The following is a 14,352-nucleotide window of genomic DNA, read 5'->3' as shown; positions in this document are numbered from 1 at the left end:
GTCGAGTGACGTTATCATTGTGCGACCACATGTGACCGAAGGGTCAGAGGGGTAACCGGGTAACGGGGCCATTTGGAAGCCGGGTATCTAGTCAGATGAGACGGTTCCACTTAAGTAATCTCTGCTGTCACACCGGGCATCTTCTACCACGGAGGGCAACGGACCGAACCAGCGGCAGACATGTCGTACTGCAAACAGGAAGGTAATATAAATCTCCTTCATTCATGTTCACTCCGTGGCCATGGCTCGGCAATGTCACCGAGTTAGCCACCATGCTAGGCTAACTTCTAGAAGAAGCCGGATATTTCAGTAAGTTAGCTAACAGTTACATGGCTGCTAGCGAGGAAGCTGCATGCAAATGAATGAGGCTTATTATTAAGGGTGTCCGCATTGTTGTGATAAAACACATTGGTCATGGTCGTAATCTGATCGGACACATTTGATAGTTGATACACATTGGTCGAAAGGGCTGGCTCTGACTCTGGTGGTCCGTCCAGGGCTATCAGTTGACAGGTCAGGTTTGACCAGGTTACTGGCACAGTGCGCCCACAGGGGTCACTGTTAACCAGCTTCGTGAACTGGTGTTCTACTTCTACTCGAAATATAAACTAGTAGAGAGCATTTTTAGTTTATTTTTGTACAGTTTATTTATTTATCATACATTTGAACTGACTCTGGTTGCTCTTGCTGTTACATAGCAAATGGAGACAATGAGACAATGATATCATCTTGAGATTATCATAACAACGCCAGTAAAGTCGAGGAGGAAATGTCGTCTTCCCCACTTCTTTCCCCCCTTACTTCCGGTGCCCTTGCTCTGGCCACACCCATTTCTAAACTGAAGGCTTCAACATTAATTTGTATTTGAGCTACACACCTGTTAAGTCCTGTGAGTGTGTCTTTCATGGGGTGACAACATATGTCCAGAGGAGAGATGACAAATGTGACTTTTACCAACAGGTGAATTCATTTAATAACGCTTTCTGCAACTGTGTCATATCTTAAAAAACATGTCGGAATCTATAAGCCCATGTTTGTTGTTGCTGAATTCTTGTCAACCTCTCCAAGATTTAACAAGTCAAATAGGCTGCAGTAACTAAGGCAACTCCCTATGAAGACTCCACATTACACCTAGTTTAGCATCTCAACACTGGATAACTGACCCAGAGATCAGACTGGATTTTAAATGGTACTGATGCTTTTTTAGGACTTTTCACATCTACTTGTTATGTTATTGGTTGTTTTTCAGTTTAAACAATACTTATTTTTACTGTTTAAGTTATTAATGCCTTGCTTGTCATTAATACTGTATCAGTTATATTTTATATTATCTGCCATTTTTATACATCTTTGTAAAACAGAGTTACTTTGTTTTAAGTGCTATATGAAAAATCCATGATTTTGTTATTTTTGTTATCAAAGGTAAGGATCGCATCATCTTTGTGACCAAGGAGGACCACGAGGCGCCGAGCAACGCTGAGCTCATTGCAGATGACCCCGACGATCCTTATGAGGAACAGGGTTAGTCATTGTTAGGGATGGGTATCGTCTGAAATTGATCGATTCCGGTTCTTATCGATTCCCCGTTTCGATTCCAAAATTGTAAAAGAAAGAGGTCAAACTTTTAGATAACAAAAATATCTTTATTTTTTTAAGTGTTAAAGGTGGTAGGTAAGTTTCAGAAACCGGCTCGAGATACAGTTGTTGTTATATTCCATGGAATGCTCTTAACATCCCGATAGCAATGAATATCTGAAGTGCTTTGACAAAAAATCCATAAAAAAATGTCATCTGTAGAAGCCGTAATACTGTAAAAGGTACAACCAATCCGTTTAGCCGCCCGGCTAAAGTAACTGGATGGCCTACCTGCCTGTCAGCCTTCCATCGGGGCACAAACTTATCTCGTGCCCTCATTGGTCATGTGCGCGTTCGTGTGTTGGAGGAGGGGCTCTGTAAGGAAGTGGCAGATTTTCTCCGGTTGTGTATTTTCAAATTCTAGCGATCTCGAGCCGGTTTCTCAAATATACCTACCCCACCTTTAAAGGTGGGCTAGGTAATTCACTTCAGAAACACTTTTTGTTATATTCCATGGAATGCTCTTAACATCCTGATAGCAATGAATATATTAAATGCTTTGACAATAAATACATTAAAAAATGTCATCTGTGGAAGCCGATCTCGAGCCGGTTTCTCAAACGTACCTACCCCACCTTTAACTCAAATTTTTACAAATAAAAAATATACATGCAATACAAATGTATTGCACAATAGCTGTGCTTTATTTTAACTGAGCTATGCCTGTGGCAAGCTATTAACAGGCATTACTCTGTGCCTTGTCTTTTCATTTTTTAGTGTAGTGGAGCCTCACTTCAGACCGTTTAGCGCGACCCATCTTTGGTGTTATGAAGTGACTGAGCTTGTGAACTGTCTACGGGAAGGCGGGGCGAACCTCGCTGCGGGGAAACTGTGGAGCTCTGTCGCCGCAACTTACATGATGCCGTTTAAAAAAATGAAGGGCGGTGCCGGCCGTCAGCGTACCAAGCCGGCCGTCAACGGCCCGCTGACGGCCGTCAGCGTACCAAGCCGGCCGTCAACGGCCCGCTGACGACCGGCCGTTGTGTGATTCTCCAGAACACACAGATGGCCAGTCCTCCCTTACCCTGGCTGTATTCCACCGGGTCACCGCGGCGCAGACGGACCTGGTGGAATACAGGGTCTACCGCGTTTAGGAACCGTTAAGCAGAACCGAAATTGTGTATTTTGTATGGGTACCCGGTACCCGGCATTTTCTTATCGGTTCTCATCTGGAACTGAGTTTCGGTTCCCAACCCTAGTCATTGTGGAAAAACAGGATCAGACTTCCAAACATTACCTCATACAAGTATTCTTTTAACTTACTTCCTTCTGCTTTCCTTTCCTTAAGGTCTGATTTTGGCTAATGGAGACATCAACTGGAACTGCCCGTGCCTTGGCGGCATGGCCAGTGGACCGTGCGGCTCTCAGTTTAAAGAGGCCTTTTCCTGCTTCCACTACAGTAAGGAGGAGCTGAAGGGCTCCGACTGCATCGACAACTTCCGCGGTATGCAAGAGTGCATGCAGAAGTACCCCGAGCTCTACCCTCAAGAGGAAGATAAAGAAAGCTCCTCCGAAGCAGAGTCCAACTCTGGTTCTGGTTCTGCTGCCCCGACTGAGGGCTCCGCCTCGCCCCCTGAAACTGACTCTCCCCCTGATGCTGCTGCTGATGCTACAGCTGCTGCTGATGCTTCACCTGCTGCTGATGCTCCACCTGCTGCTGATGCCTCACCTGACAGCGCATCGCCCACAGAAACCCCGAGTGCCAGCTAAGGTCCACCAGTGCTCATCCGGGCTTCTCTGTGTCCAATCACTGCCCGGCAGAACTGACTCTCCAGGAGGAGCTCTGATTGGCCTCTTCACCTGATTAAGCCCACAGACAGAGAGGACTTACTGACATAGCTCTGTTTCTAATGGGCCATATTTACAGGCAATCAGTGAAGGACTTTGTGAATGCAGATGAACGTAACGTATGTACAAAGTATAGGCTGCTTTGTTTCACTGGCACTCAAAGATCATTGAAGAGTATGATTTAATGACAGCGGGCTGAACTGCAGGCACATCAGTGAAAGAGTCTCTCTATTGGCAATTGGGATTTAATTTATTGTGTGTTATCGTGTCAATCAAAACAGCTTGTTTGTTGGCATCCATTATGTGTGTTGTCCTGATAATGTTGACAGTCCAGAAATATACAGCACCGGCTTCGGATCATTATGCAATTTGATAGTAATCCAAGCAGGAATCACTTGCTCTTTTGATTGGAGCTTCTTTTTCTTGTTTGTGTTACTGCAGTTTAACATTTAATTCCCTTCCTTTATTCTATTACTCAAAAGACAGAATGCCTTTTTAATTGGTAAAAAAAAACAAGGCTTCTGTTTGGGTAAAATTAAGAGGTTTTTAGCGGCCTTTGTTGGCATCTTGTAAGAACTTCAGGGTTTCCATCTACATTAGTTAGCATATGAAAAGTTGTTGTCATCTTCATAATTGGTACTGTATCTGGCCAAGACCAACGTGGTTTGTTACATTTTACTGTCGGTGCATAAATGTTTTTGTTGTCTGAACACTGTCTGGACTCTGCTCTGATCACCATTCAGTGACCGTCCTCTAAAATACTTGATCTGTGTTTCTCAAACATGTCCAGATTAAAATGATTTGTGGAAAAATCAGATGTTTCGTATGAAGCCTTCTTAAGTCAGTCAGTTTTACATTTTCACATCTTGAAAATGTAAAAAAAAAAATGAGGTTTTTAACTGTAATATGTACAAGTAAACTGTGTATTATGACAGAACCGACCATCATATTTAACAGCCTAATACTAGCTAGCATTTCTGGAATATCAGTAATATTATAGTTTCATAGTATTTTATTATCAAAATCATATAGGCTTCAACATGTGTATAAATAAACTTTGAGAAACCCAGTTGGACATTCAAAGAACGACAACTACCTTCATCTTACACCGTTACCTTGCTCTTTGCTGAAAAGAAAGTAGTGATAACATATTGATTTGTTAAACTCAGATCATAACAAATCCAGGAACTCACTTCAGTCTTTATTTTGTGTTGCACACACACACATTGTGAGTACCAGTCATGAGTTTGACTCCTCTGACTGAGGCAGCATGTCGTCAGTGATGTTCAGTCCCCTTTCTGAATTGTCCACTGACTCAAATGTCCTTGCCAAAGCTTCTGCAGTCTGTCCTGCCTGTGTAGATCTATGTTCATGTACATCCGTTCCTCAGGCCCTCTGACACCAGTAGGCCGAGCCGCGGTGTCCATGGGACGACCACGCTCTGCATGGTGACCAGCAGTCGGCCTGTTCCCGCCTCCTCGGGGCCCGCCAGCAGGTACTCCATTCCTGGTGAGAGAGGTAAGACATTATTGACCTGGTCTAATAACACATCTATATTCCTCTGTTACATTTTAAAATGTGTCCAGAAAGAACATGACTGTCTCGTGTACTGGTTCACAAATTGCTTTTCTTTGCCATGTTTTCAACTGATTCTTCCATTTTTAGATATTGACCTATGCGTCTAACATTAAAAAGAAGATGAAGATAAATACATATTTAAGATTTAAATTCAAAGGCTTAATTGTCATAAACACAATAGCTAGTTTTGGCAGTAACAAGTCCCATATTAGGTCCCAGGCTCCTCCTACAATGCAACATACAATATTCTTAAGACATAAAAAGAAAGAAAAATAGTTCAAGAAGAAATGGAAATAAAAAAAGTACATGAGTATGGTGCAAGGAACACAATGCTGCTGCAAAAAAAAAACGGAAATACTGTAAGTAAACTATGTAAAATAAGCACTGCATATTGTAATAATATATAAATAAGTATCTAGACTAAGTACATTTTCATTTGAACTGAATTATAATCATCTTACCTGGGTTTAGAATGGGACAGGTGCAGCCGCGGCTGGTCCAGGACAGAGGGTAGATGCTGATGGTCCCTAAGCTCAGCGCCACATGGCCTGATCGAAGGACCTTGCGAACTTTGACCTGCACTTCTGCGTGGCTGCCTTTGTCGTGAGCGGACAGCACACTGGCCTTGATCACTGTCAGGGAGGGTCACACAGGAAGAGAGAATACTGAGGGGAGGCATTATGAAGCAAGTAGATCACAATTCATGAAACGGTTATTAAACGAGTGATAATAATAATTACACATCCTTTCTTACCATAATCATGTTTGGTCTTACAGAGGTCCAACGCACTCCTCAGCCTTTTCTCCTTACAGCTGCACTTTCCTGCATCCAGACGTGAGTTATTCCTGATCCACTACCTCCAAGATTACCCTCAATACATCACGATGATTCCACAGTTTAAAGCCATGCATCAGACTCACCTGTGTAATGCAGAGCAGAGACGGCGAGCTCCTTCGACCACTGAACCTCTTCTTCTAATGTGAACATGTGATCCAGGTCAGGGATCTTTCCACCAATGGGCACGTTGAACACCTGGTTATTCGAGTAGCTGCAATAGTGGAATTGAACCCATCAGGTGATTGTTACTATAATGTCTTCATGAAACGAGGCCATGCATACAAAAATCATTAATATCAAAGGGAGAACATGCTATATGCCCGTCCCTGGGCAGGTACACACATACACATCAGATCAAAATACAAATATTTAGAATATACATACTAGCACATTTATCAAAACAGCTACATCTTCAGAATTAATTTAAACTAACCTATCAAATTACAGTACAATTATTGTTGGCAAGACTGGTTGCTCAATATCATTTTTTTTTTTGCACATTTGGAAAAAGTGTGAACATCTGAGCAGGTTTAAGCTCAACTGGAAGTATAAATTAGCAATAACCACAGAGATTAAGTTTTAGCTTCTGCCTTGACGTGTGAGTGATTAGGTCGTGGATAGATGATATGGCTAACCTGTCCAGACACTGCCCTGTGATTGGATCACAGCTGTGAGGGCAGGCACAGGGTCTACAGCCCTCCTCTCCAAACCCCCAGTGTCCGGGCTGGCAGTGGCTGCAGCTCGCGCCCCAGACCCCGGGTCTGCAGGGGCACTGCCCGCTCCTCGGTTGGCACCAGGGTCCCTCCTCCCCCGGACGAGTGGGCAAAGACCCCCGAGGATCACACCAGCAGCCTGAGAAACACACACAGTTAAGTATGATGCTCCTACATTCATGTTTTACTCTTCTATTATTGTCAAATTATGGATTGAGAAAAGTGCCAGCAGATGGAGCTATAAGACGTTACTTTTATTTTATCCACAAACCTGTCTTACTTTGAACAAACACCACCAGTACATTTACTCAAGTGCTATACTCAAGTACACATGTGAGGTACTTGTACTTTAGTATTTTCATTTTATACTAATTTATACTTCTTTTCTACTAGATTGTGGGAGCCAATATTGTACTTTTTAATCCAATATATTTATTTTACTTTGGTATAGTTTAAAACCATCCAAAATGTTATGCAGAGCAACTAAAACCACAAGTGCGACAACAGAAAATGAATCGCAGTTCCAGCTTTTTAAATGTGAAGATTACTCTGAATACTTTAAGTACATTTTCCTTATTGCACGTAAATACTTTCTCAATGCAGTACTTCTAATTTTTACTTCAAAGCAAAACATAGAAGAAGGGCCAATTGTACTATTATAAAATCTATTTTAGAAACTATTTTAAAACAATTGTAACAAATTAAAAATAAAGACAAAATGTACACAAAATATAAATATGTGAAAAACTAAGTACAGTAAAGTATAATAAAATATGACAAGTAGTTGGTTGAAAGTGGAGAGCTATGCAGATTTAAACAAGAGGTAGTGCGGAGCAGAAATGTGCAACTCTAGATCAACTCAGCGATGAGGGTCTTACGTGTGCAGGCGTGGGGGGAGTTGAGGGGCAGGGATGGGTGGCGGTGGTAACCATGGCGACAGCGCTGGCACCTGCGCCCCATAGTGTTGTGCCTGCAGTCGTCACAAACGCCCCCACTGGTGCCCCCCGAGGAGAGCCAGGCCCTCGGAGAGAAGTGGCAGCGCTCTGCGTGAGCGTGGCACTGGCACTCTGAAGGCGTGAGAGGGAGACAAAGTGATGGGGAGGGAGGACGGGGAGAGACAACAGGGGACACGGGCACATTATGGGTTAGGTTTTTGGGTAACATTTTTAATGAGGCCAATGTCTATAATTATCAACATTCAGTACTTGAGAAAATGTACCATCACTGGTTTTATTGTATTGTCGCAGGGAATGCGTCAAAAACTGTATACTCATAGTTTACTATAATCTGCTTTTAGCCTGTCATTATTAAAGTAATAAGTACTTGTAAAATATTCATATTTAATTTCTAAGCATTGTATTACGATTTATAAAGTCCAGTATCGTAACACTTCATAATTGATCGTCACATTTTGACATTTTTGTTTTAATCACGTTTTTTTTTCTTTTTATTTAAAGCACAAAATTACAATTTGAATTGATTTAAAGGCAGCTTGTGATTGATTATATCTGCCTTTAACTTGGTTGATGTATTTTAAACAGATGTTTGCTATTATAATGTATTAGGAAATCATAATAGCCTACACTATCCTTTGTCAGTGAGTGACCTTGATCCTATAAGTGCAATAAAGTGTTTATAAGTGCTACAAGCAGATAAAAAATGCATTATAAGTATTGGATTTAGTATGTTCGGATTTTCTTGAGTCTATAAAGCCTATTTGTATACCATGTTCAAAACACTGTTGTGCAAATGATGTTCTCACATTGAAAAAACTTAAGTTAAAAGACTTCACCTGCAAAGTAAGGATGTGATATTGCTCATCTAAAAGCTTGAAAACATCTTGAGTATGTATTTAAAACCCTGCTAGATGGACGCTTGATAAAAACTATGTAGTTCCTGTTCCAGCCCACTTTTGAAGCTCCTCTCTGGTTTTTCTCAGCAGCATGGTTAGTGTGCAGCGTGTCGGTGGTCACTCACTCTGGCACGGGTTGGACTCCCCGCTGCTGCTGTTGGCCGGCCTCCAGGAACGATCATTATAGAGCGGGGCGCACTTCTCGCAGTGATCCCCGGCTGTGTGGTGAGCACACATGCACCTACCGGACACCTGGAAAACACATGCGGGGTTGCTTAGTTACTTCATCTACACCTGCCGTCTGGAGAGAGCTATAAAATAGATCCAGGCAGGTGGTGTAGAGTACATCAAACAATTGAAATCTCTTTAACTGGCCATTCTAACATCAGTAAGTGCTTTTTACATCTTGACTTAACTTCCCGATGTGTGTTTTACTACACTGTAATAGAACACAGGCCAGTGCAGTAACTGGCAGACTCACTTTCTCGAATTGTATTACCAACTATTTGACTTTGAAACACAGGAGAAGCCACTCACCATGTTACTGTCCTGCCTTGTGTCGTGGCTGCTGTTGTTTGCTACACAATTCTCAGCGTGTCCGTGGCACAGGCAGGTCCCTCTGGCCAATAGAGTATAAATAGCGTAAGGTGCTGCGCTTTCTGTGGAGGATGTGGAAGTGAGAGCTGAGTCTGTGGGGCTTGTCCAGGCTGCCGGAGGATGTAGAGGTCCCGGGCAGCTCTGAGCTTTCAGCAGTCTGATGCGGAGGTTAGTGAGGGTCAGGCGGACGAGGGCCTCCGGACTGTAAGGGTCCAGAGTTTTAGCACTGAAGGGGTCAAGTGTCCGCAATATCACCTGCCGAGGAGAAAAACAGAGCACCAGTTGGAGCTGAATCAAACCCTGAGGAACTCCCTAAAGATTATACATTAGAGCTTTGCAGTAGTGGAAAGTAACTAAGTACTGTATTATCAATATTATGTTACTATTTGTTTACTTGGCTATTCCCATTTGCTGGTACTTGTACTTGTACTCCATAACAGTTCAGAAGGAAATATTCTGTTCATATTTATTTGATAACTTTAGTTTTAACTTTGCTGATTACAACTGAAACTACAACAAAATCAACTACAAAATAATGTACTGTATTTAGTATTATTATTATATGTTAAGATTGTAAAGATTCTATTATTCCCAGAGTTCACATGCTACCCAGTAAGCAGTGCAAATAAGCCCCGCCTTTAGCAGCTGCAACATAGTGATAAACACGTTAATGCACCATTATACAATAATATAATACAAATATCTCTTATTTCTTATGCCATTTCTGCACTTTAAGTATATTCTGATGCTAATACTTTCCTACTTTTACATAAGTAAGATGTCATACAGTTCTCTTAGTGCTCCGGTGGTATAGCTCGTTTTAAAGTAAAAGTGCTTCTTTCACCACTAAATCTTGGCATAAACTCTCTTACCTCCCCCCCACCGCAGGGTGTAGGACTGGTATAACGGGATGTGCACAAAGAGCCTGGCTGAGTGAAGTCATCAGGCAAACCAAACTCCTCGCTGCAGTTGTGCGCAAAGAGCTTCAGAGTTTCCCAGGTCTTTCCAAAGTCGGCTGAGCGGTCGATGGCCATGGCAGCAGGCCGTGGGGACCGGAACACCAACACCATGTGGGACATGCAGAAGTGGCTCTCCAAGTCCAACCGGATCTCATCCTGCTCGGTGGGGCCTGCACCTGATGCCCACCACGTGTCTGGATGCAGGAAAGGGTCATCAGTCATGTGAGCAGGTGGATGGGTGTCATTGGGGCAAGGGCTGCGGTGGAAGGAGCTGTTTCCCCAGCAGCTGGAGTGGGTGAGGAGGGTCCTGCCACTAGCCAGGTTCCCAATGGGCGGACTGCAGGCATGGTCCACACATCTGGAGACTGACACAGAGGGTGATGGAGGGTCAGTGATATGATAGCAGTTATATAATACAGGTATTCAGATGCTTTAACAAGATATCTGGTGGCTCAAAACAACAAGCACTTTCTATCGCTGACATCATGGACCAAATCAAGGTTCTCCTCTTTGTGTTTTCCATGAATTATTTAGTTATGCTTTCTCTGATGTGACACAGAATCCTGCCCTTTCCCCATTGGACAGCATGCTCAGGTTACATGTACAGGCAAGACACAAGCAGCCCCAGATCAAATGTATCAACAAGTAGCTTTAACATTTAGGTCTTAAAAATGTCACAACTAATAACCATGCAGAAATAATGTCATTCAATCAATACATATGTTACGCAGAGTCACCCACAACGGTCTTCCCAATCAATAACATAGCCTAAACACAATAGGGGAAAACAAGAAGGCAAGTTCAGCCAGAATGACGCAGGAGATTAAGAGAAAAAGAGCATGATGTTGATGATGGTCATGATCATTTAAAAAAAAAAAAGTAATGTATTTATGCTATGTTTGTATACAGTTGTTGATGTACAGCACTTTGTTCAACTCTGTTGTTTTTAAATGTGCTATTGAAATCAAATGGATTGGATTGGATGATGGTGGTGCGCCTCACCTGCTCCGCTCCTCGTCAGAACCAAAAACAACCAACAGAGCGCCAGCAGCATCCGATGCCGACCTTTCCCCAGCATACTAAACTGTCTCATCTTTGTTTCTGCTGTGTTCGCAACATACACGGTGCGATAAACGCCTTCCAGCAGAGATGTGTCCCAACATTATGTGCAGCTTATCTAACGCACCAGCGCATTTCTCTGCGCATTACGCAATGCGCAAAGCCTTCAGATGAGTCCTTATTTTTCTCCAATTTACCCTCAGGAACAAAATCCTTGATAAAGTTCAAAGCGTCCTCAGGAACAGCAGCTATGGCATCTCTCTGACGGGAGTGGATTGCGCGCCCCCGTCGCAGCAACAATGTCTCATTGGTTAGTCCAGGAATGAACGGAATGTTACTGATTCCAATTCGATAGATGTTTGTCTTGATCCAAAATGGTTTGTCTTTGTGTTATGAAAAGCGATTATTATTATTTTTTACGCCGATTAATTAATGTAAATGTTTTAATTATCACTGCCAATCTGAAAGCTCAGTGTCCCAGCCAGGTTCTCTACGCGTTTACGCACAGGAGTGGAGTGTGCGCTCTATTTATCCACTGTCCCTCCCCGCCCACACACTCATGCACGCACACACTGTGAGTACGCTGTGAGTACGATGTGCTGCAACAACACTAAACCAGCCCTTGATGGAGATGATGTATTTTTTTTTTCTCTGGACGAGTGTATCATTGAGTTTAGCACAAAAAAAAAAACCGTGCGCAGGGGAGGACAGACTTGCGACTCGCACGGATTCGTCAACGCAGTTAATGTGAACCAGCCGCACAGCGCATACCATCTAAACTAGGTCCCTCCACTATAGCCAGGGCCTCGTAATGGGGCGAGGAAATTAGTTTATCTGTTTCTGCCCTCCTGTTTTTCAGCTGCAGTAATTCCAAGTTACAGCTCTCTTTGAAGTCTAGCCGGGAGAAACCTGAGAGGGAGACACAAATAGTCCCCAGTGCAGTTATGTGCAGCTTGATGGCGCATTGTGGCACCAAAGAATCTGACAGCTTGGACTTTCATGCAAATGACTTGGACACGAAAAGGGCCTTCCTCCCATCTGTCTGCCTGACTGGATAGATTACTCTGCCATTCTTCATTATAGCCCTGGATAATAAATAAACACATGGTCTGATACATGACAGTCCTTTTTCAATTATTTTAAACCACACACCTCAGCAAATCTCAGTGCTTTGCTGAGCCTGGCACCCCGAAGGATAAACATTATGTCTCTTAGGCTTTATGGCTCAACTTCAAATACAGAGGGCTCAGAAAATTGGAATGGGATTGGTTTTCATAAATGTCTATAATGTCATGCAAATTGTCTACAGACACGCTTGCTTGCTTTCCCCCCAGAATATACAAAATGAATTACTAAAGGAATTACACATGGGCTGATTTTTGAACTGACAGAAAATACAATATTATGTTTATGAGCAGTCAGCGATGAATTATTCACATCATTTTGGCTTGGTCATCAATCCTCTGACATTTAAATGTAAACGGTTCTATTCCCCTTTTTACGCTGCATGTCTCAACTCCTATACAACTCTACATCTATCTGTTTTACATTTGTCTTTATCGCAGGTCTCTCCTTTCATCTCTCTCTCCTGCTGCTCTCCACTCGAACACCAGCTATCTGGCAGGCCTCCACAAAATAAAAACCCAGAGGCTCTTCATCTTCTGGCATCTCACGGCTTCTCCTTTCGTCACACTCCAGTGGTGCAGTATATTTGCTAAGAATAGCTTTATGGGAGATTAGGAGGGGGATGCCATTTATTTATCTTAGTTGCATACAGTTTATGACTGCTTTGTACAGATTTCCTTTGACCGGTTACAGCCAGGATGGGAGGACCTGTGTGCATTGGCGTTTAAGAGGAATGGATAATGGATAAAACATTGAGTGAAATCATCCCTGTGGTCCAGCTGTGGCTGTGCTTTCATTGCAGAGTCAGGTCGGTCCTGAAAGGAGTTCATACTGTACTTGACTGATTTTTGAAAAGGCATGCACTAAAATTCGCATCACTGAGGTTTGAGGTCAAGGTTTAAGGTTTAATGTTTAAGAGCAGCTGGTTCAAGTGCAAGTTCACTTTGTTTAGTTGCGCTTTATGCCTTGAAATGCAAAACACATTGAATTCTTAATTGACTGAATTGTAATTAAGGGTGACTTCTCTGATGTCGGAATGCAGAGTCGCCCACATCCAATAAAGTGCTTGTTTAGAGCGTGTGGATAAACAACAGAATCCACACCGTGGTTAGCAACACATGCTTCATTCTCGGTGCTGAGAGAAACATTTCTTTCTTCCAGAACCTTTCAGCGAATACATTCCGGTAATGTTCAGCATGTATATTCATCATGGCCCCCAGCTGTGAGAGGTCAAATACCAGCCAGGAAAGGTCACAGGGATCTCCTACCTGCACCGTGACTGCCTCTCTAATTGCTCTTATTTCTCTCATTTACAGGGCTTAATGGGGGCCGGGGGGTTAGAGAGCCGGGGTCAGACGAGCAGGGACTCCCCCTCCCCGCCATTATAATCCTCCATGTTTGTCCGTGCAGCTTGCGTGTTTTGGAGCACATGGTGTCACTCCACACTTCTCCATCTCCTTCTCCCTCCACATCTTCTTTCTGTCTTCATGTCCTGCGTGTCAGTCTGTATATTCCCCCGAGGATAAAGAACATTAAGCTTCTTCCTTACATGACTTCACCCGCATTTAGGCCTCACAAGACAAAATCCAGTTAATGTGTGTGGATTTGGAGAGCGATCAAGTTCATGCCAGTCTAATTTAAATGCCTCAGTGTGTTATGGTATTGTTGTTATGGAGACTATAGTAGGAGCTCATATGACGTAATCCACCGACCACAAGAGCCGCCAGTAAGCGCCATGGTTAATAGGATGTGTTTGAGTTAAGCACTGAGGTCAGAGTTAATTATCTTGGGGAGGTTTTGGAGAAAGATTTATAGCTTTACGGTATAAAGTCTTCATGTCTGATATATAAACTGTCGGTCCAAAGAATTCCAGTTTCGACAGTGGCACCCTTTAAATCTGCAGATGTTATGTAACTGTGTGGTATCATAACACATTCCCCAGTGTATTGTATGCAGATGTGTTTGAGGGGTGGATGTTGCCGTATGTTGTGTTACATTTCTATTCTTAATGTTTTTTTTTTTAAATTATGTGTTATTATAATTTGATGCATATCTTGAATCTCTCAATAATTCCCAATCACTTTGACCAAAAGCCTTTCAGTTAACATAGTTTGAAGTCAAAAGGTCTGAGTCAAAGGTCAATGGCAAAGGACTACCGTTCAAGTGTAATAAAACCAAGAGGGCTCTTTTTTCTTTTGGTCTGTTGCT

General features: G+C 42.8%; 2 protein-coding genes across 2 annotated transcripts; one reads left to right on the top strand and one right to left on the bottom strand.

Annotated features, from left to right (window-relative positions):
• On the top strand, nt 1-4,238 carry chchd4a (coiled-coil-helix-coiled-coil-helix domain containing 4a). Its single transcript, XM_034084032.2, has 3 exons — nt 1-202; nt 1,423-1,521; nt 2,924-4,238. Exons 1-3 carry the CDS (start codon nt 181-183, stop codon nt 3,343-3,345), a joined length of 543 nt encoding a protein of 180 aa, XP_033939923.1. The 5' UTR covers nt 1-180; the 3' UTR covers nt 3,346-4,238.
• A 238-nt stretch (nt 4,239-4,476) lies between these two features.
• LOC117447097 (netrin-4) lies at nt 4,477-11,542 on the bottom strand. Its single transcript, XM_034083701.1, has 10 exons — nt 10,963-11,542; nt 9,874-10,325; nt 8,942-9,256; nt 8,530-8,656; nt 7,431-7,619; nt 6,475-6,691; nt 5,923-6,050; nt 5,756-5,824; nt 5,463-5,633; nt 4,477-4,929 (listed from the first exon to the last, which is right to left on the bottom strand). The coding sequence occupies exons 1-10, from the start codon at nt 11,051-11,053 to the stop codon at nt 4,793-4,795; spliced, it is 1,896 nt and encodes a 631-aa protein (XP_033939592.1). The 5' UTR covers nt 11,054-11,542; the 3' UTR covers nt 4,477-4,792.
• Nucleotides 11,543-14,352: the final 2,810 nt, after the last annotated feature.

The sequence above is a fragment of the Pseudochaenichthys georgianus genome, chromosome 5 (genome assembly GCF_902827115.2).
Source record: "Pseudochaenichthys georgianus chromosome 5, fPseGeo1.2, whole genome shotgun sequence".
In the NCBI taxonomy this organism is placed as follows: Eukaryota; Metazoa; Chordata; class Actinopteri; order Perciformes; family Channichthyidae; genus Pseudochaenichthys; species Pseudochaenichthys georgianus.
The sequence above is the reverse complement of the archived record's forward strand: the minus strand, read 5'-3'. Positions and strand labels throughout refer to the sequence as shown.